The following is a 24,830-nucleotide window of genomic DNA, read 5'->3' on the forward strand; positions in this document are numbered from 1 at the left end:
TGAATACTTTTTATAATGCTTGAGATAGTAAAGAATAAGAAAACAGTTATAAATTAGCATTCAGTTTGAAGCAGTGACATTCTAAGGCAACTTTGAGTTCTTTCTGAATCTCTGCCAAAGCCATAAGTCAGGAAAGAAACAGGTGTCTTTCTTAAGCTTTTGATCCTGACCTTCTGAGAATGAGAAATGACAATAACATAAAAAGCATTTCTGATCAATAAACTTCAGCTTCCCCATTTTGCAATAAGTGGGAGGACAGACAGGGAGGGTTAAGAGAATTATCATATTTTTTCTGGACTCCATCTACTCTTCCTAGCAGGTTGGCTTTAAGCTTTGACTATGCCTCGTCTTTCTCCTGACCCCCACTCTTGACGTTACTTTGGCCCCTTAGAATTTAGCTATAATATCAGTGAAAGGGTGTGGAAAGAAACCCTAAATGACTAAAGTTGAGCTTCTGTTGCTCACAGGAATGAAGGTTCAAAACAGAAATGAAGTTCAATTGTAGAAAAATATGGAAAGTACATTACTTTTAGTTTGTAAACAAAGATCTGTAGCTACTGCTCTGGCACGTGGATACCACCTCACTGGGCAGTTGGGTTTTCCAAGGATATAACAGACACTGGGCTGTTGGTGTGGGTGCTTGGATTCAGTGGATGCTCCTGGCTAGAGCAAGTCTCCTTTGTTCCTCCAAACTCATGAAATCTGAATTGCGACAGGAAGTCCTAATTCTTTTCCTTCTCTCCCATCTCTTGAAGGGCATGGTTACCCTATAGAGGGCTTACCACGATTTGATGGTGTGAAATATCAATACTGTCAAGATGATTATTATATAAACAACTAGAGTTTTTGCAGTCTGGGGTGGAATTTTATGTTTCTCGGGAATATTGTTCCTTGGGAAAGCTGTTTCAGTGGTATTTTATAATAGGAATCAGTTGGATGATTGGTGTTAATGGGCAGAATTTTGCTTTTCAGTCTCTTTTTTCCTTCACGGAGCATTTGGACTGATGTTATGGAGAGGAATGTCTTTTTTTTTTTTTTTTTTTTTGCGGAAGCCGGGCCTCTCACTGCTGTGGCCTCTCCTGTTGCGGAGCACAGGCTCCGGACGCGCAGGCTCAGCGGCCATGGCTCACGGGCCCAGCCGCTCCGCGGCCTGTGGGATCTTCCCGGACCGGGGCACGAACCCGTGTGCCCTGCATCGGCAGGCGGACTCTCAACCACTGCGCCACCAGGGAAGCCCGAGAGGAATGTCTTTAAGGTTGCAGCCATCAGTGGAGTCCAACCTCATCTGAATTTATATAAAGGAAAAAAGAATCTTTCTGCCAATAAATATTTATCTCAGATGGATGGGATTGGACTATGTGTACAAAGGGGAAAATGGGGGATTCAGTGGCAGGATTGCAGAGCCTGAGTTAAAAGAATTGAGTTTAATCCTAATTCCTGTGATGGGACATAGGGACAAATAGCCCCACTTTGTTTGTGAAATGGGAGTGATACAGCCTAGTGTACAGGGCATTTGTGAGAGTTATATTAAGTCATGTATAAGATAGTTATTTCTAAAGTGCTGCATAAAAGTAAGGCATTATTATCAGGCAGCTAAGCAAAGTTAAAAGCTTTAATAAAACCTATCCTTTACTGACTATAAGGACACATTTTCTTATCAATGTGCAAACAAGACATATTCACCATTAAAAGTTAAGTTTTTGAGACTAAATGGCTCAGGAAGCAATAAAGATGATCTAATATGTCAAGGGAGACATTTAAAAAAAGGAATAAGTATATTATAGACAAGTAGGAGACAATCTACTCCTTCTAAAGAACCATATCTATTCATAGCATATTTAGAAAAGTATTGAATTCAGGAATATAAGACCCAGAAAAGTGATCTAAAGAGTCAGGGTGTCATTCTGTACAAAATGTTTAGTCAGGTAAACTAAGATTAATAATAGGAGATTAAATCAGGGCAGTCTTGAGGGAAGGGAATGCACAGAGCAGGGTGTGTGTCTGTCTTTTTACCCCTGTATCCCTATCACCTTGATCAGTGCCTGGCCCATAGTAAATTCTCAAATGGTTTTTGCAGAATGAATATAAAGGTTCATGAGTATCACTATGGAGAGATGCAACAAGTCTGAAATTCACATCTGAATTGTTGAAAGAGATACAGGCTTGTTGGTTCCGATTTATGAAATAAAGATGTTAGCTAATTATAATGGCAGGCTGAGCCTTTCAGCTTCCTTAACTGTTCCAAATTTTTGATAACCTCAAGACCAGAATGCTCTTCCCAAATGTCAGTGGCGAGTAGTCAACAAAATTTAGAATGAAAAAAAAAAAAGCATGTCTTTTACAAGAGGACTTAATCTCTAAGGTTTGGGATGGCAAATAGGTCAACATTGTTCTATTGTTGACAGCTGCTGGAGCATTCCTGCTAGAGATGCTAAGGCTAGAAATCTGTGAGTCAATTCATCAACAATGCCCACCATGGGTGTTAGAGTCCAGGGATGGTAGACAAACATCTCTTACAAGGGTTTTCAACTTGGAGGTTGAATTTATAAATGACTTTTTTTTGGCTGCCCCTCATGGCTTGCAGGATATTAGTTCCCCGACCAGGGATTGAACCCAGGCCACAGCAGTGAAAGCGCTGAGTCCTAACCACTGGACCGCCAAGGAATTCCCTATACATGACTTTGTACCTGCTCTTCTGATAACACACTCAAGATTATTATGGGATATGGCTTATTATGGTGACTGAAATTGGGGCGGGGATTGGGAAAGATATTGCAAGATTGACAGAGACTGAACTTAGATGTGGCAGATACATATACGTGTGCTGAACAGATTCACATGTTGCTCGTCTTTCTACATCTCCCAGCCTCTGTCCAGTGCCTTTGGGGCCATATGATTGAGTTCTGGCCAATGAGATATGAGCCGAAGTTGCATAAGCCACGTGTAGGCCCTGACTTTAGGAAGAGCTCATAAGATCGTCCAGCTCACTGCTCCCCTGGCATGTTAGCCCTTGGAGGCCGCGAGCTGCGGATGGCATAGCTACAAGAGGGAGAAAGGCCCACAACAACCCTGACGTTCACAAGGGTGAGACATAAATTTTATAGAGATTTTGGATTTTGTCTACTGCAGCAGCTAGCGTGAATTCCTAATAAATATCATTATGGGAAGTGGTTTGTTAAGGTGATGGGAAAGGGCTTAGCCCATCTGAATGTTTGCAGGAATCTGCTTCCTGAACTGGGTCCTTGAGAAAGCACATTGCACTTCCTGCTTATGTTACTATTAGGTCAGGGAAGTTTCCTAGATCCTGCAGACTATGCTTGCCTTGGGGTGGCCCAGAGCTGGGGATGGGGTAGCGGGGTAGGAAGGGCTTGGCTCTAGTGCACCGTGCATACTACTGTACAATGTACATATCCTTCAAAAAGTATATTTCTGGTACCATCATTTATTTCCATCGTTTTCTGTTTCCCACCAAGTTAACTTCAAGCCAAATGGCAAAAAATGAAAACACAAAGGAACAAGAAAAAGCAGCTGCTATGGCATTGGTGATCCTCTGTGTTCTGATGACATGTGACTTTTCCAAACCTAGTCCCCTTCACGGAACCTCAGCTGAGATCAATGGCATTACTTAAACATCCCTCTCTTCTCTCTCCTTTTCCTGCTATTCTTTTCAATTCTTACCTCCCTTTGTCTCAATCTCACTAATTCCTAAACCTCCCACACCCTCCTGTACCTGGGAAGAAAGAGTCTCTCCATCCTATGAAATCCTATGAACATTTTCATATATACCTCTCTGAAAACATCCCATGCCACCTTCTGGTAGGTACTCTAGTTATGAGTTTATGGCAGCCCTTCCTCATGGACAGGCATCTGGAGAGAAGGGAAAAATATATCTGGCTTATTGTTGAATATTCCACAGCACACAGTGGAGTGCCTGCTGTATACTGAACAAATGAATGAATAAATAAAAATCGCCGTAGCAAAGCAATGAATTCAATTCTCCCAATTAAAAAATTGGGAAACTTCCTCTAGAAATAGGAGGCAGCTTAAAAAAGAGCAAGCGGGTAAAATATTATAGCTCTGAATATGCTGAAAAAATTTTATTTACTCATAGTATAAGAATGCTGGAAGAATTTTATTCTTATTCCCCTTTGGACTAACCCTTTTTCTTTTTAAATTTTTATTTATTTATTTATTTGCGGTACACGGGCCTCTCACTGTTGTGGCCTCTCCCGCGTCCGGAGCACAGGCTCAGCGGCCATGGCTCACGGGCCCAGCCGCTCCGCGGCATGTGGGATCTTCCCGGACCGGGGCACGAACCCGTGTCCCCTGCATCGGCAGGCGGACTCTCGACCACTGCGTCACGAGGGAAGCCCCCGTTTTTCTTTTTTAAATCAGAGATCCATAGATAATTGCTTGTATGGGAGGGAAATGAAGGATGGAGATTTGGGATGGGCAAAAATATAGAACTGTCCTTTTTTATCTAAAGCAATTACCATGAGGATAATCAGCTTTCTTAATACAGCGATTCCATAAATAACAGTAGAATTCTTGATGTCCCAGTGGTAAGAAGTCTGCAGGGCCGTGCCAATGATATATATTGCTGGCTGGGAGAAACTGTTGTTTACAAGCTAATTATTGTATAACAAGTTGGCTTTAGCTAGCTCTCTGAGAGGTTAAAACAGCAGATTTGGAAAGATAAAGTGTGTATCAGTATGTACATTTTAAAGATCTCTGATTACAAACAACAGTTTGAGAGAACTGAAAAAAAAAAACAAGTTAGAAAAAACCAGTTTATTAAGTAATATCATATAAATAACTTGTTACAAAAATTGATTTGCAAAAGGCATATTTACTCTTTGTGAGAAATCACTTTTTAAATTGCATTCTTTTCAAATTTTTACGTCTAAGAAAACAAAGGAAAATAAAAGAAGCCATTTCAAGGAGCGTGTATTTGCCATTTGACTACAACAAAAGGCCCGACCACACTGAGCTATAAGGTAATTGTCTCAACCCCACTCTTCTAATACAGAAAACTTTCTCATGTAAACTGTGAAGTTATGAAAATCTCCCTAGCTAGAAATGTGGATGAAAGCTGAGCAGTGATTGTTTCCATCAGGTGTTGTTGCCAAAGACACGAGCGATACCGAGAAAAACCACATGAACTGAGCACTCCAGTCAGTAAATCTTCCAGGGTGGTATCAGCTTCAATTTATACTTGGGAGTATTTTTAATTAAAAACAATCAATACCAAAAAGCTTTTATTTTGGGGGTTTAAAATCACAAATCACTGTAGGAGAATGCCACGTTGCCTTAGCTTGGTACTACTGAAGATGCCCATAGCAATTATTTTAAGTCCTATTCTTATGCAGTTTACTTTCAAAGCAATGAAAATAATCACAAACAAAATAGTACAGTGGTTTTGAATCGCTCCTGTGTTTCTCCCGAGCAGATCAGTTTTCGTTTGCTACACAGCATTCCTCCTGAATGCCTAGTAATTCTATACATATGATTCCTTAATAAACACTAAACTAATAGATCATAGAAAACTAAAAGCTTATAGCAGGTGCCTCTAGACGTATTTACATAAATAGCACAGTCTTGCAAGAAAGACCAAGATCTCATTATAGTGGAATGCTTTTTCCACAACGCTGGGTCCATGCCTCATTTGTCGGATTAACCCCATTTGAGGAGAAATTTGAGTTTGTGGTCCATGCGTTTTTAAAAAAAGGGAATTAAGCAACTTGTAAAAGCTCTTTTGAAATTAATCTAATAACCCAGTGGCTCTTCGGCTAAGTGCCTGGTCCTGTCTGAAATACAGTGGGTAATAGGCTTTGTTTCCATTTCACCTCCTTTCAGCACTTTCATCTGCTGGCTCTGTCGGGCAAACGTTCCCCCCAAATTAAAAAATGAAACTGCATCATAAATAAGGTATTACCAAATGGGGAGTAGATTAAAGATTGTCTCAGCAATGCTTAAATTAAATTGACAATGCAGAGACCATAAACTTCTGGCTTTAAAAATGAACTATTTCTTTATTAACTTTTAACAAGTGTGTGAGTCAATGTATTGCTCTGCACAGAAAATATGGTCGGGGTCCGATATTTTTTAGTAGAGAATTATCCCTTTAGAAAATTATTCCATAAAGATGCCAAAGGGAGATTAAAAATGCTGCAACCGTAAGAATCACTGAACTTTTAAGGAGATGATACTGTAATTTTGTATTCTCTAGAAAAGAAAGCTGCTGTCAGACCTCAGGAAATAGTTCATTTTCCTGAAGATGCACACACGAAGTCTTAATCTTTCCACTCTTATTATCTGTTAAAGGAGGCTGGGTTGTAGTGGTAATAGTAGACTGCTTGGATTTTTAATCTCCTGTCACAATTCAAAAAAGATTTCCTCTAGACCAAAAAAAAAAAAAAAAAGAATAAAATTACACTAAAATGATCCTTTTCAGAGGATACCTTTCAAAATAGTGGAGATCATGACTTTTTAGTGTTCTTCCAAAGTAATTACACCACTTCAACACTAGTGACTATGAAAAAATAATTTATTTGGTGGTTCGTTCAGTCTCTGGGGAAAATGAATTTAGCTGTACCTGCTTTAAATATTTAGTTTGTGCCCAGGAATCAAGTTTCTTCTTTCCTTTCAACTGCATACTTTTTTAATGGTCCTCAAGTATATAGAATTGAGGAATGCCCAATTCATAGTTTATACATGATTATCTCCAGTGAAATACCCATTTCAAGACAAAGCATTTGGTATAAGGTATTGCTCAGCAAATCAGAACACCTCAAATGTATGTATCACTTAAATGTTTAAATTTAAAAATTACCTAAAAGTGAAATGAATGAAAATATTCTGAAGTTAGTTTGGATCCATAAAATTTGGATGCTTCTAAGATAGAGATTCAACTTATAAGAACTTTTTGTATAACTTTTTGGGAGCTGAAAATGAACACTAAACCAAAATTTTTATACTGAGTTAGAATATAACACCAGGTGTTATTCCATCTGAAAATGGAGTTGATTTGTATCCAAACCTCCCTATAGGCACCTAAACTGTAAAGCTAGGAAAGCTCTTACAAAAACATATATTTTCTGGGCCCAGGTCCCCTCTCTTATGGCTCTATGAAACCAGTTTTGATTCTCCCTCATTTGATTTAGTCTTTTATTTGGGAATGAATGTTTTCCAGGCCTTTCAGAAGAAAGTGCCATGAAGTGAAGGGGCTTTAAACTTATGCACAATAGCTTAATGTTTTCAAAATTTCAGCTTATTCTAGGGAACATCTCAGTGATGAAGAAACTTTCTCCTTTGAATAGAGGGCAAAAAAAAAAAGTGAGAAGGGCCTCAAAGTTCTTGAAACAACCCACGAAGGCAATCTCCCTATACTTAATGAATTTTAGTTTCTCAGTGATTAAAGCAAATATTAAAACAACTTTACCTCTTCTCAATTTCCTCCTTTCTCATCACAAACATCTAATATCAGGACAGAGACAGTGTGCAAACTGAGCTGAAAGCTAATGTTTTCTCCAGTCATTCATGTCAACCCAGGTTCTTGACCGGATGTCTTGGTGGAAGGAAGTGAGACCAGCACAGAATGATGGAACTATGGCTCTTATTGTTTCCACGACATCAGGCAGCTTTAATTTTAGGAAAATGTTACTCAGTCTTGACATTTATAGGACCCTAGTGCAAAATATTCAGCTCCAATCTATCCAACTTCTTAGAGATTCACTTCATCATCAGCTTTTGTGGTAAGAGATTTAACAGTTATGTACTTAGTCATATTAACCTGCTCTTGGTATAACTGTTCCATCTTCAGGGTGGAATAAGATAACTTCCAATTACACCTCAGAAGTTCCACTACAGAACTTCTTACTTTCACTTAGGAGGAGAGCGTAAACCTTACCCTTAAACATGGAAGTTGCTGGCATCAACCCACACACATTCCAATTAATGCCAAAATTTTAGAAGGAAGACTTCTGATAATACTTTTCTTTTTACAGGACTATCTTTCTTGATATACTTTATTACATGACATGAAATAAAAGGATAGAGAGCTCTTAAATTTTACACTAATTTGTGTGATTAAGGTGCTGTTCTATTGCTATAAATAACTAGTTCTTATTAACTTTCCTAAGCTATCTTTTTTTCAACACTTACCTGTGACTATGATATATATCGACTCATTACAGTGAAGCCCTCCTGTAGTATTTTGTCTGCGTTCCTGTGTGTGTGCATGTCTGTGCGTGCGTGAAGAACTAGAAAAGAAAACCTTGTAAGCAGGAAACAGCCCAACCATGAAATACTTGTTAGTATACAGGGAAGTCCATCCATTCAGGAAACACAAGGAATAATATGGTTGTAAAAAATTTTCACTCTCATTGGGTAACCCCAAAGACTATATTTCTCTTATTTTAAAGGTGCTGTCTTTACTTCCTGGGTAATAAACCTATTTAGAACTTAACTACTAAACAACAGTGTGTTTCCAAATAGAAAGTATGTGCAGATAGGACATTATCCCCAAATGGAAATGGCACTAAGATTATCTGTAGAAAATTACCATTAATTGAAAATAAATCCCTAAGACTAATAATTGAAGTCAGCGTATTCTTAAGTACATATTATATACATACAGAGCCTGTTTTTTCCCAAGTTTTCAAAACAAGGATGTTTCATTACAGTACTTTGGAAATTTCTGATGACTGCACAATGTAAGAGTCTAATGACAAAAATCATTAGAACAGCATATGAAATAAACGATCTGAACCTGCCAAAAGGATTAGTTCAGTTCAGGGTCCTCTGGATGATAACTATGATGCTAATTGCATAATTAGAGAAATAATGGATTTGAAGGATTGTACATTACTTTTCTGTTGCAGTTTGAGACCATTACTTTATCATTCGTTCAAAGACAAGGAGGGCAGGGATTGCCGTGGGAACAAAGTTAAAAACAATGAAAAAATTTTAATGCTTTTGAAAGTCAGCTATCATTTTAATTACAATCTTAAACACCCTTGTTGAAGGGAATCCAAGTTTTCCCTTTTTAAGTGTTTTCCAAACATGTAATATGTAGGTTTTCACTGTGATTTCAGTGTTCATCTGTATGTATCATGTTATATAAATATACGGATATTTCCAAATGTGAAGGACAGGGTGTCAAGTTCAAGTGTGACTGGCTCTTACCTCCCCATTAGACTCTGAGAGAGGGATCTGAGTTTTATTTAATCTACCTTCACTAATGCAACTTAATTGTATAAGACGTATCTGAAGAATATGAATTATTGTACTTCACACTGCTACTTTCAAGTATATTAGAATAATACTGACAATTACAGACAAGGAGTTAAACTTTGTCTCAGAAAAGTTCCTTCAAGAACTTTCTAAACAATTTAGACTTATTTGTAATTAGCCTACCGATGGCTGAAATAATTTCAAGTGATCCATGATACATTTGGTGGCCCAAACTTTAAAATATGCTAAATATTTCCTTTGTTAACATTGATTATCTATTTTTCTTTTCCCTTTATATGGTGCAAGGGCAAACTTTTGTATGTCTAATATATAACAAATTATGTGTCAGTGGCAAGGAATGAGGTCTTATTAAGATTTTTTTTTTTTGGTTATCTTTGAATGTTACCATTTAATTGGCATCATTTCCTAAAGAAGAAGGCGAATCTCAAAACGTTGGTGGATCTGATGTTTTGAATAGTCACTGGTGCCAGAAAAAGATCATGAAGGATAAACAGGACTGGCAAATATCATTTGAAATTCTTTGTAACAGAAATACACACCCATATATAGTTCATCATCTCCTTGTGAGCTGATATACCAGGAGCAGTGGTTCCTCCTTCATTTCTTTAACTAAAACTATATTCTTATAAAGTATAATCCCTTATCCCATTAGCATGTGAAATGTACAGAGCAGTCAGCTGACCTTGAGTCAATGCAATGTACTATGAGACCAGGCCAGTGAAATCGAGCATGTTCCAAACCTGCACTAAGAGAACAGGGGAAAGGATTACTCCCCATCCTCTCCTCCAGCACGGTGCCTGTTGGGCTGACATGGTTAACTGGATGCGCTAAAAAATAAACATTTGCCTCTCAGAAGCTCATAAAAGTGTACTAGAAAAAAAGTCTCTAACATTGGATCCGCACGGACTGCAGCCATTAACTTTTGGAACGGGTAGAACAGAGAACCCTTCACGGAGCAGTGGATAAATAGAAAGAAAGAGCCACTTCACATGTTTCAGTGTCATACTGGAAAATGAAAAAGGCAACATATTAGGAGTCCTTGTCACTGTCCACCCCTCCGTACATATCTGCGAGCTTTTTGAACCGAGGCCCCCAGTCACTAAGGTATTCATAGTCCTGGTCTCCATCCGTGGTCACCGACTCCAGCGAGCTCAGGGAATCGGCCACCGAACCGGTACCCTCGTAGGCGAAGGTGGCCAAGGAGTCGTAGGGCGGGGCAGTGGGGTCCGTGTCATTTTCCTTTAACCTTTGGTTAATGAAATCTCGGACGTCGGTGTTATCACAAGCTGCTGGAGTCCGTCGGGGTAGAAAAAGGGTTTCGGGCACAATGTCCCTGCGTAATTTGCTGTCCTCTATGGCTTCGGGATTCCTCAGGGTGCCGATATCAAAGGCCTGGGTGTCCTCCTCTCCCCCACCTTCGTCGTTGTAACTGACAATGTTGTCTCTGATGTCCTCTTTGGAAATGATCAAAGGTTCTTTTTTCCGCTGTCGCCTGAGAGCTGCAAACAACACCACTGTCACTGGAAGCAGAAACAAAACAGCGAGGGAAGGGAAAGTTAATTTGCCGACCAATTAACATCAGGAAGAAACACTGCTCCAAAGTGAAGTTTTCAAAGTTTTCGAGGAAACTACTCGAGGCTCAACTTTTGCTTCCTTAAGGTTGCACGTGCCTCCACGCATGATCAAACCATGACCCTCTCCCACCCCCAAATCGAGTAACTATTTGAAAGAAAGTTAGGATTTAAGTAGAGGATAGAACACCTTCATGTTTTGTCAGTAGTTCCTTCTTGCTTTGAAATGGCAGACTAGTTTCAAGGTAAGGGAAAAAAAAAATAATAAAAAAAGAGCTCAAACACAGTGAGAGTACTGCAATGAGTGAAAATTATGCTGAACACCTGAAATGCTCTGAAGCTGTTTATAAGTACAAGGCTGGCACCTTCGGGGATGTGTTGAAGGGTTTGCATAACTCCACTTCTAAACTAACTTTTGCACTGATGCCTTCTTTGTTTTTCCCGAGAAAAGTGTAAAGTTAGTTTAAAACCCAAAGTAGAGACGTGGATGTTTGGATACCTTTCTTACATATAAGGACAGGTAATACCTGCAGAGACCCAGATACAATTCAGAAAGCCGTTTTGGACTTCAAGATCAGCCAGTTTGAAGGGGGCAGGTAATAGTGCACATGCCAGATTATCTGTGTTTAGGCTAAGCAAAACAAACACATTTGAGTGGGAACTTAAAAAATCTCTCAGAGTTTCATGTTCTGTAAGTCTGTTGACCGGAATGTTTGTTCTTTTGGTTTTTCCTAATTCGGATTAGAGGCAAAGCAAGAGCTGTGTTTAAATAGCTCCTGACGTGGGCTTCCCTGGTGGCGCAGTGGTTGAGAGTCCGCCTGCCGATGCAGGGGACACGGGTTCGTGCCCTGGTCCGGGAAGATCCCACATGCCGCGGAGCGGCTGGGCCCGTGAGCCATGGCCGCTGAGCCTGCGCGTCTGGAGCCTGTGCTCCGCAACGGGAGAGGCCACAACAGTGAGAGGCCCGTGTACCGCAAAAAAAACAAAAACAAAAACAAATAGCTCCTGACGTTTCTTCATAGCTGGTTGGGTAGAAAACAGCTGGCTACCTGTAAAGAGACACATCCATGAATGAACACATAGATGGGAAAGTGAAAACGTACTGACAGCTTGGAGAGAAAACAGCCATCCAGGGCAGAAAATGCATTGTTAACCTGGGGTTGTCCATGGGAGATTAGTACCAGTAACACCTCTTTACTCATCCATAACATGGTCCAGTTTTTATGAGCCGTGCAAATTGACTTATCACAATAAAAATTACAGAATAATGGCTTTTGGTGGATGTGTATATCTATCTCTATATTAATGGATATAGGCACACCCAGGTGTCTATATATTTAACATTTCAGATGTTAATAGTATTAATAATTGGTGATCTATCGAGATAGTTCTATGTGCCAAGCACTGTGCTAAGTGCTTTACATACCGAATCGAATTTAATTATCATAATAGTCTTACAAAGTAGGTACCATCATTATAACTCCATTTTACATAAGAGGAAATTGAGGTTTAGAGATGTCACGTGTACAAACAATTGAAATCTAGGTCAGTCAGACTAAAAAGCCTGTACTCTTAATTACCCTGCTTTGAAGCATGTTTGGATTGTAGACTATTTCTAAAGGATATGCAATTTTGCTGTTTTCAAGCATGTGGTTGTGTAACGGTACACATTCTCTTTTGCTGCCAGAGAGTATCCTGATGCCTCATTTATCCCTTTCATTCAGGGTATTTATTTACTTGTTCATTCAATAAATATTTATTTAGTGCCAACTCTGTGCCAGGTATAGTTCTAAGCATTATCAATAAAAAAAAAAAAAAGATCAAGAGCCTGTCTGAAAAAGGGAGGCAGGAGTGGTGGTGGTGGGGTGGCGGATAGAGACAGAAAAAAACAATGTATGTAATAAATAAGGAAATTATTATAAGGTGATAACTGCAATGGAAACAAGAAAAAGTAGGGCAGAGTAAGGAGGATGGGAAGGACTTCTGTGTATGTTTGAGGGGCTGTATATATTTTCTGGGGGGGAGACTGCATCATTGAGGAAGTAACATCTGAGCAAAGAGATGAGGAGTTATGTAAGGAACTATCTGGAGAAAAGGAGGAAGGCCACGGGGTGGGGGTGTGCCTGCAGCGTGTGAGGTGCCGGGGAGACGAGCGGAGTAGGAAGGGCCATGTCAAGTGGGGCTGTGTGTTCTTTGTACGCCTTCACTTTACCCGGGGTTCCAGGTGGGTGGAAAATTGCACGGCTCTGGATGGAGGGATGCTCTTAATCTACCTTTTATGCTGGTTTCCAGTGTGACGCGGATTTGCAAAACAGAGGGTTGTAAATAAGGACAGCCTTTGGGATAGAGAATAGAATCAAGCTAACTGTCGCTCAAAGAAATAAATTCTGATGGACACAGGTTCATTCCCACGTTTAAGGCAAGATAGCAGGCATTTATCACTTCCTGATTTTTCCGCAGCTTAAGGTGCCTATATCTTGTCTTTTACTCCTGTGCACACCTGAAAGTGCAATTGTCTAGAAGACAGAGGGCACATTCAGTAATTTAAAGGCATTTGTGCACTGCCTAATTCTCCTACTGTTACAACTGCCTATATCTTTTCTTATTGGCCCAATGCACATCTGAACAGAATTTCTTGAGGGTGTAACTGTCTAAAAGGAAGATCTTTTTCAAAGCTAATTTTTATAAACCGAAAATGTGAATTCTAAGCACGTGGAACAAAAACACTCTGAGAAAGTAAAATGCTGCCTTCTCTGTAACTGAGCCCTTCCCTTTTCTCTACCCCCTTGAGTCCAGAGGACAGCAGTGAGATATTTGGGGCCAGCGTGCTTGGACAAATTTGTGTTCAAATCCCATCATAAAACTGGAAGGTAGCAAGGCATCTGAGATCAGCAGATCTAGGTTCACTTAAACGATCCGACCTTTCTAAGTCAGTTTCCTTCTCTGTAAAAGAGAAGCGATAACACAGTGCCCAGTGTGAAAGTTATTATGCCAACTCTAAAGCACCAAAGAAGCACGAGATGTAGTAGTTGTTTTTACTGTTGCTTTATTGACAAAAACAACAGATGCCACATGATCCACTTTCTTGACGGCAGATTTCCTCCTATATCAATGTGGCTTTCCTTCTCTTACCAACTCTCAGGTTTGCGGCCACTTTCTTCAATGGTCTCATTTTTAGTTCGAGCTCTCTTTCAGCCTGAAAGTTACACTGCATTCTATAAGTTCATGGAGAAAATAGAGTACAGTGTGGAAGCACCAGGGGTCGGCAGGGTAAAGACCTGCGTTTGGAACTTAGCTCTACCACCTGTTAGCTGTGTAACTTGGCTTCACACCCTGGGGCCTCAGTTTTCATATGTAAGATGCAGATAAATATAGACTAGATGGTTCTGAGGATTAAGTGAGAAAGACATTTGTAAAGCATCTTGCCCAGTGTCTAGCCCATGCTGTGAGCCTAGTAAAGATTAAATCCCATTTTTCTCCTTTTTAATTAGGTACAGAATTCCAAAGAGACTAGACAAGATGTGGGAAACACTGAGGCAAATTAGAAGTAATGAGGAGACAGTGAAGTCACTGGAGGGAAAAGATGAAAAAAGAGGACATAGGGAGCTGGTTAGAAGGATACTAAGGGGGAGGACAAAGTGGGTAGATGATGAGGGAAGGGAAGCATGACCTCTGTGAGGTGAAGGCTGGCTCTTCCTCCATAGACCATGAGTCCTTGGAATTCTACCTGAGTATGGCATGCCAGTCTAGCCCTTCTAAAAATAACTCTTTTTTTTTTTTTTTTTTTGCGGTACACGGGCCTGTCACTGTTGTGGCCTCTCCCGCTGGGGAGCACAGGCTCCGGACGCACAGGCTCAGTGGCCATGGCTCACGGGCCCAGCCACTCCGCGGCATGTGGGATCTTCCCGGACCGGGGCATGAACCCGTGTCCCCTGCATCGGCAGGCGGACTCTCAACCACTGCGCCACCAGGGAAGCCCATATAACTTCTTTTTTTTAATCAAAAAGAATATTCATATCTTTCTCTTGGAAAACAATTTTTACAGACTCACACCATTAGAACACTGATTTGTCTTTGCATACTGTCAGTTTTTATTTACCCTCATATCTTAAAATACTTCCCCCAAATCTTAGCTGACAAAGAGAATCACAGTTCTTTAGCCGAGTTTCAACTCTGTTGTAATTAGCAGAGTTGATCTGGAACGTGAAACTCTTGAACAGGGATCCCTAGGCTTTCTCTTCTTGGAGAAATGGAGGTTTTCCTTTCCTCTTTTCGAAGTCACTGTATTGTCATTTTTTAAAAAGGAGTTTTTCTCCTTCTGTGAAATCCGGGTTAACTCTGGCTTATTTTTTCCCCCCATGGTGTAGGCAAGCTTCTCAAATCTTAACTTTTTTTTTCGAAGGGCTGCATTAACTAACATTTGATTTCTTAGTTCACAACAGTCAAGGGACTTTGGAGCATTTTGAGCTCAACTTGTGCACTTAATTAGTTGGTTGGGGGTAAAAATTTCCTTTGATTCACCATTAGATCTTGATTTTCACTATTCATTCATTTCTTTTAGGTCAAAGATTTATTTCCTGAGTCACAAACGTTATTTATTATTGAGAGTCTGAGAAATAATAGACGTTGTGTATGTGGCAATCAGAGAGCAATGCTAAGAAGGTAGTTATTTAAGTGGGTGGATCCAAATAAGTTTTCTGAGATAAAGAAAATTTCACCACGATTTATTCTCCTGTATGAGAAAAAAAAAAGTCATCACATTTCTCTTTCCACTTTCCCATTGATCTTTAAACTTTACCTTTGTAGAAATGGCCTTCATTACATACCCCATGTCCAATGACTTTTGTTCTTTGAAAATTTAACGTTTGCCAGGTTAAATATTAAACAACAAATGAAATGGAAAGGGCATATTTATATTGCCCTCAAATCCCCCTGTGGTTCATTCCCAGTCTGATAGAAAAGAGATTGTTTTGGTGGAATGACTCCCTGGCTAGGGAAAGACATGGGCAAGTTTCACAGCTGTTCATTCTCCAAAGCCATTTTCAAGCAAAAACTAGTTCATGGGTGAACCACATAAGATTCTCAGCACATAACTCTCCTCACCTAGATCGGGCTGTATCCCTTAATGGGGGAGGCGGATAAATCTAGAGAGCCACAGTAACAGTGTGTGCCCCTCAGCACGGGGAGATAGGATGCAGGGAGAAGCAGTTTACCTAGTAGGGTCACGATGCACAGCAGGATGGCAACCAGAGCCCCCGTGCTCAGTCCCGTGGGGTGGACGAGGGCCTCCGCGTGGCAGGACTGCATGTTCCCTTGGTGGTCACATGCACAGACCCGGACAGTCACTGTCCCAGTGCTGCTTTGGACTGGGTAGTCATTGTCTGATATGACCACAGGCAGGAGATAGGTGCTCATCTCGTGTCTATTGTAGCCATTTTTCCGAGTTAAGATTCCCGCTGTGTTGTCTGGAACCGGAAAGCAAAGTGGTGAAAGGAAGTGGAAACCATGTTATATATTGGATCAATTGGATGGGAGTAGACAGATAATAGATGCAGATATAGATATATAGACAGACAAGGCAACTTGGGCTCATTTACCTTTGTTGTCTTGAATGGTAAAGTTTGAGCCACTGGCTGCTTCTGGGGCCAAAGAGAACGAGAATTGGTGCCCGCTGTAAGGGTCATCCTTGTCAACGGCTCGTAGGGTCTGAATCAACTAAAATTGAAACCATAAAGCTGCCATCAAGTCTTGCTGACTCAACAGTGTTTCTTACAGTTTTGCAGTAAATGGCTTGATCAAATGATTTCTAATTTTACTTTTAAAATGATAGCCTCTAGAAAATTTACAATGAATCCACTGTATGCAAAGAACTAATAGGCTGGAAGTAGAGCCAGGGACAGTACTTTGTTGTGGAGCTGTCCTGCGCACTGTAGCATTTTTAGCAGCAAGCCTGGTCTCCTCCCTTCAATCCAGCAGTACCCTCTTCCTTGTCACAATCAGAAATGTCCCCAGACATTGCCAAATGTCCCCTGGGGGGCAGTATCACCTGGGTTGAGAAACATGGCCCTAGAGTGATACCAAGCTATAAAATATCACAATGATCTACGACAATATTGCAGCTTAAGTAAATAGAGGCACTTTTTGGACAGTCTGCTTAGAAATTCAATCTTGGCATATACATAAGCCGTCAAGCTGCAAAAAAAGCTAATTTGAATATAAAACACACAACTTCAGCTTCTCATTTTAACATGCATTTTAACAGTGCACTTCTATTTTGACAAACTGTAACATAGTTTTTATATCACTGTCAGAAAAGACTGATTTCAGGTGGGGACAAATGTGTAAAACAGTAAAACATTCATGAATTTGTACTGCTTGTACAGATGGGCAATGTAAGTAAGTGAAACTATGAATTATAGGCAATTGTAAAATATGTTCTAGCTTTTACTTTCCAGTATATATGGTAATTAAAAGTATCTGCTCACCAGTAAAGATTTTTCCAATAAATCTGTGACTAATCTATTTTATGTCAAAACTTAAGACTGATTTGGGATCAGCATCAGTCTTTGAGACTGATGAACTTCCTGTTCTTAAAAACTGTTTGTTCTCTTATGCAAGTTAAACATTCATCGTGGTTCTTACTTGTAGTAATAATTTTGTTGGCATTTATTTCATAGATAATTCAAAACTTGCCCTCAGCTCTGTGTATCATCTGAATTATTAGAAGATCTAAATTAATCTGAGTTAATTAATTTACTTTCTTATGAAACTCACCTGATCTGCTTTTGCTTTTTCACAGACAAAGGTTTCATAGAATTCAGCAAATTCTGGAGGGTTGTCATTGACATCTAGAACTTTAATATACAGCGGTACTCGGCTGCTTTGCTTTGGATTATCTGCAAAATGCCCAAAAGAAAGGAATAGGCATTTATATGTTGATGGCCAGCCCCTTTAGATGATGGTTACTCACTCCTTTCTTATTCATACATAGATTCCCCAAGGCTCCTGTGAGTACCACAGTGAATTATGTATCATCATAGCCACAAAATAGTAGAATTAGATTTTTTGGTACTTCTGGAGTTGGATACACCTGACGGAAATATCTAGGAGACAAAGCTACTTCTATTGGTACAGTGCAACTGTATAACGAACCCCAGAGTAACACAAAATAAAGAAAAGCTCTCCAGGAAAGGAATTTTAGAAGCATATTTTAAAGGAAGCCAAGGAAGTAGGCAGATGGGAAAAATGTGGGCAGAAGGAAAAAGGATGGGATAATAATGATTGTTAATGGTCTTAGTTTTTTAGTTTGAGAGCTAGACATTGTGCTGAGCACTTTGTTATATTTTATTTAATCCTTATAAACTTCTGAGATAAATATAATTATTGCCCCCATACTATAGATGAGGAAACACATCATATTATAGATGAGACACAGAGAAATTAGGTAACTTGTCCATATTCACAGAGATAGTAAGGACTGGAGCCTAGACTCAAACTTGGGTCTGTCTGACTCCAAAGCCTAGGATAATGATAGAGCAGAATCAGTGTTTGAAGACCTGAGATAAATGAAGTATTTTGGCTGTCATCTCTGATAATCTCCTGGGTAGTATGGAAGGCAGATTCCTGTTCTAAGAATCAGGAGCTGGAGTCTCTTACCTCAGGTCTCTTCACTCACTTCACTCATGTCTATTTGTTTGTTCTCTTCATAAATATTTAATGAGCATCTAATATCTAAGTAGTGCCAGCCACTGTTTGGGGTACATAACAAAGATCCTGCTTCCTGGAGCATTGTTCTTATGGGGGTAGGCGAACTGTAAACACATAAATATATAATGTGCCAGATGGCAAATGCTATGGAGAAATTAAACAGGCAAAAGGGACTGGAGAGAGATGGAGGTGCTGCTTTGTATGGGATGACCAGGATTGGCTTCTCTGATGAGATACCATTTGCATAGAGATATGAATGAAGAGAAGGATTAAGCCATGTGAATATTTCCGGCTCTCGAGGTAGAGGAAATGGCAGGTGCAATGGCCCTGGAGTGGGAGAGAGTTGGTTTAATACAAGCTCTTGGCTCTTGGCATCAAAGGTAGTTAAGAAGTTTAGACAATAAGATTCTTAGGTTCCTTTGCATCTAAAATTTTGCTCACATTATTCTTCCCAAGTTAGAACTGCAGAAGATGAAGTTTTAAAAGATCTTTATCACTAGTACTTTCAGAGATATCATAGAAACATTAAATCTTAAAAACAGAAATTTTTAGGTACAAAGTTTAAAATACACACAAGATGACTACTGCAGTAAAAAATAAAATTTCATGATGTTATAAAAAATGATCTTTTCAGTGGGAAATAATTTTGTAATTTTAAAGCTTGAAGTATTCTCAGTCATTGGTATCCACATTAGTCCACATAAATTCTGAAAATCAAATTCCTACCTAACAAATTTATAATGAGGAGTTCTTATCACTATCAGAAAGCAATGCTTCATTTTGTCCACGTTGGTTGTTATTCTAGTCAATATCTTTCAGTCACTTCAAATCTCATGAGTTATGTTGACAAAGAATATTACTGTATTATACCATTTGATATGGCGTATTTCACACTAGATACCCCACTGAGCTAAAAATGTTTGAACTTTTAAAATCAAAAACAAAAACAAAAAAAATGAGCTATAATTTAGAAGCCTATTTTCAAACATTTCAATGTTATTTTAAAGATCCTTTTTCTTTCATCTACTTAGGTCTATACATTGTGTTTACATTATACAGTTTTCACTGTATATAACCATTTTATTTGAAGTATTCCTTTGGCCCTATTTTTCTCTGCCTTAAATTTCACGGGGACTGCCATAAAATTCATTCTAAACATTGTGTTGATTAGTATTGGTGATTAGTAGTAGTCACTTTGGTGTACCATGAAAAAGTTACAATTTATATCTCTTAATTCTGTAACAATTTTGAAATAGACATTCTACAGAAAGCTAAAGGATGACTATCCAGAAGATTTCTAAACAATGACTACATTTTAGAATATACTTGATCTCCACCCCCTCCTCCCGGCCACACACACACAACGTCTGTGAGCCCATTTCTTCTAGCTGCTTCTGTAATGTTCTGATTTATAAGCTTTTTGGAATCAAATCCAACATGTACCAATTCAACCTAGGTTGACAGATGCATTCCTGTTTTATTGTTCCCAAACTGCAGAACTTCCACAGTTGCTTCTGCGTTTAGGAACGAACCAACATGTGTCTAGAAGAAACATTAGTGCAAATCATTGCAGAGCTCTTTCCCTCAATAAGTATCGAGTGGGATCATCAATACATGGTGACGAGTTTCAGCCGCATTTCACTAGCCCTTGTGGAGATGCTCTCTCTGTCAATCAGGGACAGCAGTGGTAAAAGGGTGGACTTACTGATCTCTGTTGCTATCACTGTAATGTTGTGCCACAGCAATGTTTCTCGGTCAAGAAGTTTCGATGTAAAAATTGAGCCATTTCCAGAATCGATGTTGAATATTCTGTCCATATCTGTGTGTCGATCAACAGAATACCTGATAATGCAGAGCAGAATTTAGAAAGGTTTTCTTTGATTTGCTATTCTCGCATCCTAAAACTATTCCCAGAAAATCTGTTACGTGAATTTTTTTCTACCTGTAGCACGTATTTGAATATCGGTAACTTAATATTAAGCAAAATATTCTGATAAGTTATTTCTTTACAATTGAGGTCTTAATAGTACACCCACTAGACAAGTTGCATGATTCTGAGTATCATTACTAAAGTTTTATTTAAAAAAAAATGTAATTTAGATCAAGTTTATATAGTAATTGTTACATTTTAACTTAAGTTTTTAGACATTTGGTTAGGACTTTGTGTGTGTGTGTGTGTGTGTGTGTGTGTGTGCATAAGCAGGGTTATTGGCTACTTTTCTATTATCCATTTTATTTAAAAAATTGTTATGTTGAAAAAGCAAAAGATGGTTAATGTGGCTGAGGTTAGTGAATCTGGAGAGGGAAATAGCAGATGAGCTTGCGGAGAGATCCACAGTCGGGACTGCAGAAGGATGGGCTGGCTGTGGGGAGGAGTTGGAGTTTATTTGAACTTGATGTGGATCTTCCAATGGATTTTAAGCAGAGGAGTGTCACCATCTAACTCATGCTTAACAAAGATCACTGGCTGAATTGTGGAGAACGGTTGGACGGTGCTGTCACAAATGATAGGAGTGAAGAACAGGATTTGGGGAAGATCATAAGTTCCAGTTTTGATATGTTGAGGCTGAGGTGCCTGAGGAACGTTCAGGAAGCTCAAGATAAACATCCAGACTGACAAGCTAGATGTTCTATTCAACACTCTAGGAAGAGAAAGGGAAAAATGCAAAGAATGGACTTGCTTAAAGGATGAACGGGAGAATGGAGACCCACAGGGACTAGAACAGTGCCCAGAGTAGAGTAGGAATTTGATAAATCTTTAAAAAGGAGAGTTTGGAGAATTCAAAGAAAACCAAGAGGTGCTTTAGAAACCAAAACAGGACAGAGTCTTCAACGCTGGAATTGATGAAAGACTAGTAGATTTTGAGAAATGTTATCTTCTTTATAAATTTATTACTAGTGTCTGGATAGTCATATGTAAGGGGAAAATATGTATACGCCGTTTTATGGAGGGAGCATTAAAGAGAAAACTCAGAAGAAAGTTGATATGCGAAGGCCATTATGAACAAAAAAATTGCCTATTTCAGCTGAATTCTCAAAATGTACATCATGATAGGAGATTTTAAAATGTCAACTCAGTAGAAATATATTTTAAGTAAATGTCCTACCTAGTCATACACATGTGGAAGTATTATGAATGCTTTTTAAAAAAACTCTTGTTACTAACTTGCAAATAGTGTATCATGTTCCAAGATTCTATTTCAATTAATTATTTTGTTTTAAAGTACTACTAGTGAATTATAATAAACAATGTTATCTTAATAAAATCTATTTTTGTCATCTAGCAGGTGTCTAAAAAATGTATATTCCATTATTGTAGGCTATTTAAACTTGATTTTAAAGAGAATTAATAAAGTTCACAATGGATACATATATGTCAAGATGGAATTTTAGTTTCAGTTTACATAAATCTAGTGTTTTATTATCAAAAGGTTTGAAACAGATGAAATAGCTACTGTTTTGCCATTTATGTCATGAATCAACATTTATTAAGAATTTAGCCAATTGCATTGAACTTGCTTGATCACCTTTCTTCATTTTTGAGAATGATAAATATTTATAGGACATAATTACCAAAAAGGAAATCTCAGTATTCATAGCCTTTGTAAGGAATTTAATAATTTTCTACAAATATATTTTTTTCTTTCATGAAAAATGTCAAGTTTAAGACATGATGCTTATTGCCTTTATAAGCTGTTAACAATTATACACAGCAGTCATCTTTTCTTGCTCTTTGCCTCTTTTCTTCCTGCCATAGTTTTAAGTTTTACAAGTAATCGTATTTTCCAATCAAGCCTTGAAATAAAGGGTAAGGGGTGAGGAATTTTTACTTGAAGGTGGCTTTTGATTTTAAAGAGAGAGGACTGTTTAGGAAGTACCATAATTGTGTATTATTTTCTTTCCTTAATTGGGGCTTTAAAAATTAATAGAAAACCTAAAATGTCTACATTGTTTAGGAAAGATATCTCATTTGAGGCACACAAGGCCTCATTTGTTTGTTGTTTTTCTTTCCAAAGTAATTTCTATTTATATCCAGAAATTTACTGTCCAGTCACATTAATAACTGATAAGGAAAAAGGTAACCAGTCTCATCATGATTATAGCAGATCATTCTGCTAGGTACCTCGTTTTATTCCCTAGAACTTTACTGTATTCTGTGATTCAATAATTTGCCTTCTCATGTATCCTGAAGGGAGATTTGTGGGTCAGGAAAAGAAAATGTGTTTGCATGTAAATTTTTCATAATAAGTATTCAGAGTGACATTTTATAAGACTTCCATGGAAATCAAAGGACATTTGTGATATGAAGTTGTTAGAAGAAAATTATTTTATGTAATTAAAGAATTAAAGATTTGTGCTTACATAATGATAAATCATTGTTTGGGGGAAGAATTCTCCAGTATTAATTGTGCACCTGACGTTGTGTCTAGCACTTACTTGTGCAATATTTATGTCTTGCATAACCAAAAACTATGTGTGGTTGTAATTTCAGAATATAAGAATCAGTTTATCCTATAAAAAACCCCACTGGAATATGCATCTATGTACCAATATATCTATGTGTATTTTTATCCTTAAAGCTATATCTATATATGAAATCCATATGTACCAAGGGAAGGCTGGCAGAAAAAACTTTAAAATTAGCTGACAGCCAGCCTAATCTGATAAGCTAACTACTTCCTGTAATAAAACATAATATAATTGCAATGGGTAAAAGTGGTATTTGGTATAAAAAGTAAAACAGACATAAAAATGAAGCCTACATTCCCAGAAGACATTATCTCTTTCAGTTAAAAGCATGTTGACTGATCAAAGAGGTAACCGAAGCTCATATTTATAAACTTCCAGCATTAGCACTTTTAAATTGGTCTTGATGTTGACCTGCTAAGATTTTTGTCTTATGCAGTAGAACGAACTCTGCACGTTGGGAAAGTACTTAAGATTATTTGTGTTGTAGGAGCAGAGGCCGTCATTCATTTTCCTTATTAATAATGTTAAATGTATACGGAGGAACACTTGACCCATGGGGCTCTCATGTGGCTGCTTAGGGTTGCCCATCATCCAATTTAAGGAGCCTACAGGTATTCCAGTAGAATGATAAGACAACAGAGTCTGTTTTCCCAAAGATTTAAAATTATTCCCTGAAAATAAGCCAGGCATTTTTGAGTCTTAGATGTGGGACTTGCCATGAGGTTTCATTTGAACTCAATGACTAAAAAGTTGAACTCAAGGGCTCAATGGCTAAAAAAGTTGGAAAACGACTGCCTTAGAGCCTCAAACTCTTTCATCTGCAATAGTATTCTTCATGCAGCAGCCAATGTGGTCCTCTTAGAGAGTAGTTTTGGATTAGTTAACTTTTCTACCCAAAGCTCTCCAGCGGCTTCTTACCTCAATCAGAATAAAATCCAGTGGTTACCAGCGCCTACAAACCCCAGTAGGCCCTGCTTCACTCACCACCTACCAAACCTCCCTGTCGCCTCATACCGTGCCACTCCCAGCCTGCGTCCCTCTCTCAGCTGCGGAGGCCTCTACTCCTACCTGCCAAGCAAGCTCTGATATCAGACCTTACCCTTGCTTTCCCCTCTTGTTGGCATGTTCCTCCCCCAGAGAGCAGTGTGGTTCATCCCTTCATTTCATTCAAATCTTTACTCAGATGATTTCCAACAAGGCCAAGCCTGACCACACTATCTAAAATAGTACCCCAGATACCCTTTGTTTTCTATACTCTGTCTTATTTTACTGCTTACACTTTAGTTTCACCTGACATAGCATATATTTATCATTTGCTTATTTCTTTCTTCCCCAATTAGAATGTAAGCTCCATGAGATCAGGACTTGGTACTGTTCTCTGTCATATCTTTAGTGCCTAGAACATGCCTGGCACACGGCAAGTGCCCTGATCAGAATAGATTTGTAGACTTACGGGTACAGCTTCTCAGTCTGCTTACTTTCTTCATGAGGAATAATTTACACAATACTATTCTGGTTTAGCACTTTTCTCATCTAGTCAACTAAGCTACTGGTAAAGGCTCAAAGTTGTTGACTCCAGTGCTTTCATGATAAGATTCTAGAATGCTTAAGCAGTGGTGGTCTCAAAGGGCAATGAGGCTTTCTTACAACATGATTTACAACGAAGGTGTAAGGAAAGTACAGGGAAAATAGAGCTTGCTTACATAGTATATATTTGGATTCAGCTCTATTAATTTAATTTCCCCAGGATTTCACAGACGTATATCATGAAACAGTGCTTGTTTTTATCCGTGTCTGCAACAGAAAAAAATTATGCATCCAAATGGA

The 24,830-nt window shown here is 38.7% G+C and overlaps 1 protein-coding gene across 1 annotated transcript in view; it reads right to left on the bottom strand.

The window, feature by feature from the left end:
• Nucleotides 1–10,239: 10,239 nt before the first annotated feature.
• CDH6 (cadherin 6) overlaps nucleotides 10,240–24,830 on the bottom strand; it is a 55,964-nt gene continuing 41,373 nt past the window's right edge. Inside the window, exons 7-11 of the mRNA XM_027092666.1 lie at nucleotides 20,239–20,375; nucleotides 17,601–17,722; nucleotides 16,424–16,541; nucleotides 16,040–16,291; nucleotides 10,240–10,775 (exon numbers count right to left, since the gene is read on the bottom strand). Of these exons, the coding sequence (XP_026948467.1) occupies nucleotides 10,285–10,775; nucleotides 16,040–16,291; nucleotides 16,424–16,541; nucleotides 17,601–17,722; nucleotides 20,239–20,375 (1,120 nt within the window). The 3' untranslated portion in view covers nucleotides 10,240–10,284. The remainder of the gene's footprint in view (nucleotides 10,776–16,039; nucleotides 16,292–16,423; nucleotides 16,542–17,600; nucleotides 17,723–20,238; nucleotides 20,376–24,830) is intronic.

Source organism: Aethalodelphis obliquidens, unplaced genomic scaffold, assembly GCF_003676395.1.
Source record: "Aethalodelphis obliquidens isolate GAN/ISIS:26980383/991018 unplaced genomic scaffold, ASM367639v1 scaffold80, whole genome shotgun sequence".
Classification (NCBI taxonomy): domain Eukaryota; kingdom Metazoa; phylum Chordata; class Mammalia; order Artiodactyla; family Delphinidae; genus Aethalodelphis; species Aethalodelphis obliquidens.